This window comes from Sminthopsis crassicaudata, chromosome 4 (genome assembly GCF_048593235.1).
Source record: "Sminthopsis crassicaudata isolate SCR6 chromosome 4, ASM4859323v1, whole genome shotgun sequence".
Classification (NCBI taxonomy): domain Eukaryota; kingdom Metazoa; phylum Chordata; class Mammalia; order Dasyuromorphia; family Dasyuridae; genus Sminthopsis; species Sminthopsis crassicaudata.
The window spans coordinates 440,340,829-440,346,689 of record NC_133620.1 but is presented as its reverse complement, the minus strand read 5'-3'; the positions used below and the strand labels follow the sequence as shown (position 1 = coordinate 440,346,689).

At 43.2% G+C, this 5,861-nt stretch overlaps 1 protein-coding gene across 3 annotated transcripts in view; it reads left to right on the top strand.

Annotated features, from left to right (window-relative positions):
- GJA5 (gap junction protein alpha 5) overlaps positions 1-5,243 on the top strand; it is a 67,924-nt gene extending 62,681 nt beyond the window's left edge. For 2 of the 3 annotated variants that reach the window (XM_074263275.1, XM_074263273.1), the window contains exon 2: positions 2,297-5,243. In XM_074263275.1, the coding sequence (XP_074119376.1) occupies positions 2,331-3,407 (1,077 nt within the window). In that variant the 5' untranslated portion in view covers positions 2,297-2,330 and the 3' untranslated portion in view covers positions 3,408-5,243. Of the gene's footprint in view, positions 1-2,265 lie in introns of all 3 variants that reach the window. The other variant, XM_074263274.1, reaches the window with a different exon arrangement.
- Positions 5,244-5,861: the final 618 nt, after the last annotated feature.

Below are 5,861 nucleotides of genomic sequence, written 5' to 3'. Positions count from 1 at the left end.
TTATCTTCCTGTGAGGAAGCCTTGAGCAAGCCCCGTACTCAGAGTCTCTATTTCCCCATCTGTCAAAATTAGCAAATAGAACCTGATGATCTCCAAAGTGTCTAATAATACCATGGATTCAAATCCAAAGGAACAGGCAGCTTTCAGGTACTCCAAATAATAGTGTTCCCCACATCCTTCACAGTCACTCCTGGTTTGCTGCTAGTAAGCCTTCAGGTAGAGCCAAGAGGCAGAGACCCATAGCTCTCTCAGCTGACTTGACAGCACTGGAGTCTGTTTATTACTTCATTCTTTTTGTTGGGGAGCATCTCATACACTCTCCACCTAACCTGCCAAATTGTACGTGGTTAAAAAAAAAGTTTGAGTTTTGTGCAATTCCATGCCTAATATAATGTTCTGTACACGGCGTTGCTCTTGATATTAGTGGAAACAAATTTTACAGAGTTTTGAAATTTCCAATTCAGATTCCATGATACAAGACAAAATTTGATTATCCCAGCTGGATCTGCTCTGGGCTGTATATGTTGCCTGTGAATGTATTGGGGAGTGAGGGAATGGAGGAATGAATCGGGAGAGGAATAAGGTTCCAAATCACAACCCTGTCCCTTTACATACATCCAGACCTAGTACATAACAAGATTTGCTTTTTTCTACACTTGCTTTACTACCCATTCACTCAATCACTGACTTTCATATTAGTTTCAAATACAAAAACTACCTGCACTCACACAGGACCTGCAATGTAACAACACTTAATAAATATTTGTTGACTAACTGAGTAACTACATTCTGAACTTACTCCCAATACTCTACTCTTTCTCTTTGTTTTTTTCCAACATAAAACCAGGGCACACTTTTGATGGGAAAACAACAGTTAAAAAAATTTCTTCAGTGACCACTCCTAAGCTACTCTCTCAATCACCAAATCAACTATGCTATTCTCAAAGTCATATTCCACCATTTTCAATACCTTCACAGAGAAAAGGACAACTGCCTTTCCCTGCAACACTGGGACATTGTTCCTTTCTTTCATTTACCATCTGCATCCAAAACTCTTACTGCTGTAGGAGCTACTGGATGATGTAATTGGTAGAGTGCTGGATATGAGGAGTCAAAAAGACCTGAATTCAAATTCTTCCTCAGACACTAAGTCATTTCAACTTTGTCAGCCTCAGTTCCCTCATTTGCAAAACAAGGATAATAATGTCATTTACCTCACAGCATTGCTATGTTGATTCAATCTGTATCTATATGCATACCTATGTAATATGCATATATGTCTATATATGATATGTATTTATATATGGATCTGTACAATGTATATATATATTCTGCATGCATAAATTGTGTTTTCATATGCAAATAGGTATTCATATAGGGATATATCTTTATATAACAACCCGTGAGATAAAAATATATATATATGCATTTAAATATACACACACATATATATATACACACATGCACATACATGTGTATGTATATTACTTGAAACCTAAAAGTGCCATCTAAATATTATTTATATGTAACATGTATTTTATTTTAACATATTTAAGATATATTGGACTACCTGCCTTCTAGGGGAGGAGGTGGGAAGAAGAAGGGGAAAATTTGGAACAGAAAGTTTTGCAAGGGTCAGTGTTGAAAAATTACCCATGCATATATGTTTTATAAAAAAAAATCTTTAGTTAAAAAAAGAAAAAATAAATATTCTTGCTAAATATCTTCCTAGAATCTGGCTATCATATCCACCCAACCCATAGGTTCCTCTGAGGTCTTCCCTACCAGCAAAGCACTCCCTAGCTGCCCAAACTCTTGATGTTTTTTTTTTTTTTTTTTTTTTTTACCATCTTCCTTCAAGAACCCACGATTTCATTGGTGAGAGTACACTCTCCAGAGAGGCAAATCTTCACTGGTCTACACCTTCATAGGTCTCAGAAATGTCATCAGCTCCTATAGAAGGTTGTGGAAACAAGTCTCTCTGAATTTAGCTAACTGCCTGGTTTTCAAATGAGAAACAGAACATCTGTCACCAGGCTGGAACTTGAAGTCTTTCCAACTTGAACTTTTTCCAGCTTGCCCATAGTTGTCATAACCTTTAACAATTCGCTATCCCCTCCATTCCACAATGACGCATGGGAATGGGACTTCGGTGCTATAGATGATTGAAATATATGCAATTTTAATGATAAATAGGTGTGATTTTGAGTTTTAACCTTAATGACTCACTCATGGTTTTTGTGTTCGATTTCTGGTTCTCAATAGATCTCTCCTCCTGTTCTTTTCTTATCTGCAGAGGTGGCGGTGCTCTCCCTTGCCGCTGAGAAGAGATGGGTGACTGGAGCTTCCTCGGGGAGTTCCTGGAAGAGGTCCACAAACATTCTACGGTGATTGGCAAGGTTTGGCTGACCGTGCTCTTCATCTTCCGCATGCTAGTGCTGGGCACGGCGGCCGAGTCCTCGTGGGGAGACGAGCAAGCCGACTTCCAGTGTGACACGTTACAGCCCGGCTGTGAGAACGTCTGCTACGACCAAGCCTTCCCCATCTCCCACATCCGATACTGGGTGCTCCAGATTATCTTCGTCTCCACCCCATCTCTGCTGTACATGGGCCACGCAATGCACACCGTCCGCATGGAGGAGAAGCGGAAGCTGAAGGAGGCCGAGAAGAGCAAGGAGTCCAAAGGGGCGGACACCTATGCATACCAGACAGAGAAGGCTGAGCTGTCCTGCAGGGAAGAGCTGGACGGAAAGATCATCCTTCAGGGCACGCTGCTCAACACCTACGTGTGCAGCATCCTCATCCGCACGGCCATGGAGGTGGCTTTCATTGTGGGCCAGTACTTCATCTATGGGATCTTCCTGGAGACCCTACACGTCTGCCGCAGGAAACCCTGCCCACACCCCGTTAACTGCTACGTGTCTCGGCCCACCGAGAAGAACGTTTTCATCGTCTTCATGCTGGCTGTGGGGGGCCTGTCCCTCTGCCTCAGTCTGGTGGAACTCTACCATCTGGGCTGGAAGAAAGCCAAACGTCACTTCGCCCAGCCTTGCCCTGTCAGGGTGGAGGCCAGCCTTCCTCCATCTCCGCCGGGAGGGGTCCAGAACTGCACGCCACCCCCAGACTTTAATGAGTGTGTAGAGGGCAGCCCCAATCGGAAGTTCTACGGCAGCCACTTCAGCAATAACCTTGCCTCCCGGCAGAATACTGACAACTTGGCCACAGAGCAAGTCCAGGGCCGGGAGGAGGCCGCAGGCAGGGCTTTTCTGCACATGCAATACGCGGAGGGGCCAGAGATGGCTAATGGGGTTCCCAATGCCCACCGTCTCCCCCATAGTTACCACACTGACAAGCGTCGCCTGAGCAAGGCGAGCAGCAAGGCTAGGTCAGATGACCTCTCAGTATGACCATGCTCAGGATGGTCCCAAGGGGCGCGTGGGGTTGTGGTGGGGCAGAGCTGGGAGTGTATGTCCATGCTGAGCCTAAGCATTGGGGGGGGGGGCCCTCGGTTTCCTCTCCTTGCTGCCATGCTGGATTTTGGTTTTTTAATTTTTATTTTTTATTTTTGAGAGAGCTCTGGTCATAATAACCTCCCCCCCCTTTATCCAGAAATTGGGCAACATGAAGGAAAAGGAAAAGCTGGGCACTGCACCTGTAGTGTTTGTGGGATGCCATAGTAAGGGCTGTCTCCTCAATTTCACACATACTGAAGGTACACAGTAAGGACATTTCAAGAGGCCTTTAGTGGGGCTGATTGGGGAGAAGGAGGGATTTGGGATAAGACACTGTGCAAAATCATTCAAGGTTCCAAGATTTTGATTTATGCCACCATACAAAGGACACGCTGCCCACTTTGCCGAGAACATGGAAGAGGGCCCAGAGTAGCCATCAGAAGCTTGGCTGCCCCCCTTATCCCCATGCTTATCATACCTTTACAAGTATCACCTTGGTAAGTCTTGGTGAAATGCCTGTAATCACAGAGTCTTTCTAGTTTTTACAGCTTTATTTGTTCCCACTGAGGTTGGTCTGTGAGATCCAGGGGTAGCCCAAACAGATCAACCAATGGCGTGAGCCTGGGCAGCTTTGATCAACCAAATTTCCCAAGGTGCTATCTCCACAGGGCTGTTCCTTTGGGTAGAGATTAGGAGCCCACACATTGTCTTGCTATGTCCTTTTCCTCTTTCTGTTTTAAAAATGGGCTCTTGGACCCTTAATCTTAGCCAACAGCTTCATTTCTTGCAAGTGCCTTCATACCAATGCCTGATTTTGTGATATCAGAAAGAAACACTCTCTTGGTTATGCCGTCTATCCGAGGATATGTTCATTCTACTAGTGTGCCTGCCCCCGTACTAGTTTACCAGACAAATTGACTTTACTTGAATCTTTGAAACCATGTATATAACAATTTTCTTTGCACCTCCATCAATTGTTAGAAACTGTTCTTTCTTCTCCATACTCTGGACCATTTCCTATGTGCCATCATCCCCAAGAAGCAAAAGTCATGTCAATAGTTTCCCCACCAGTGATCCTTCCTTGGAATACTGATCACCAACTAAAATGGCCAGTATACCTACATGTTTTTGAAAAAAAAATTCCAAAGGGATATTTTATTTTTCAGAGGTAGATCCAAATAGTATTGGTATGAACCAAAAAGAAAGGTTGGCAGGACTGGGAATATGGAAGTTCTGTTCTTTCTCCTAAAGCACCTACCTGTTAAACTCAGTGTGTTCTATAGAAGAGACTCCCTTTGGAACTGCACAGGTTTGACTGGTTGGGTGGGTCATCCCTTGGGGTAGCTACCACCCCAGGGAGGAGGACTTTCAAAACTGGACACTGGTATTTAAAGAGGAAAGGCATCTTCTGCTTTCCTGCCTACCTCTTCCTAGCTGTGAGCCCCACCCACCATTCCCACCATGTTTTTAGCCAAACTGGGTTTACATATGACACATAGGATGAGGTAGGGTCAAAAGACAAGGCTTATGAACCTAACCACATAAAGAAACAGCTGGTTATTTCTAGCTTCAAATGCAACTCTTTGGTTCACAGTTCCTCCTTATCTCTTGATGCTCTTTTGATTTGGGGGAGTTTGTTTTTTCTCTGCCTTTGGTTTTATGAATTGTTTGTTCTTGAATTTAAAACTTTGTGAAGTTTCTCCTTGTTTGAATTTTTTTTGTTTGAATTTTTTAAAACAAAGAGAAAGACATTGAATTATGTATTTGTTTTAATAAAAGTTAATCTGATAAGTTTTCCTTTGTATGTCCCTTCAATGATGGACTCCAAATGAAAGGATAAGGGATAGAAGCATTTGGACTTCTGTTTCTGATAAGTCCTTAGTGAGCACCCATCATGATCTCAGAAATCCTGCCAGAACCTGGGTGTGTACAGAAGTGCTTCTGGTCCTCAGAGATCTAAATGAAAGAGAGAATTCAAATAAACAACAACAAAGTGCTAAACTGGTTTATCAATTCTACCTTTGAAGGAGTTCAAGGAAGAGGACCTCAGTATGGGACAGAGCAATTGAAAAAGGCTTCAAGGAAGCAAACTTCAAAGATGAAGTTGGGGTTTCAATTAGATAGGTGGAAAAAAAGAAGGAAGAACATTTCAGTTGAGGGGATGGCATGAGCAAAGTCTTAGAGGTAGGATTGATTGTTGTTGTACATCATTCTTGAAGAGAATCAATGACATCACAAGGGTACATGTGAGTTGGATTTAAGTGAGGCAGACTGTGCAAAGTCATCAGCCTCAATTCTTGTTTTGGAGGGTTAAAGAGATTAGTCATCAAGTGCCTACTATGTGGTAACCATTGTGCTGAGTGCTAGGGCTGAAATAGACTGACACGAGATAGACAGCTTGGACCAGAT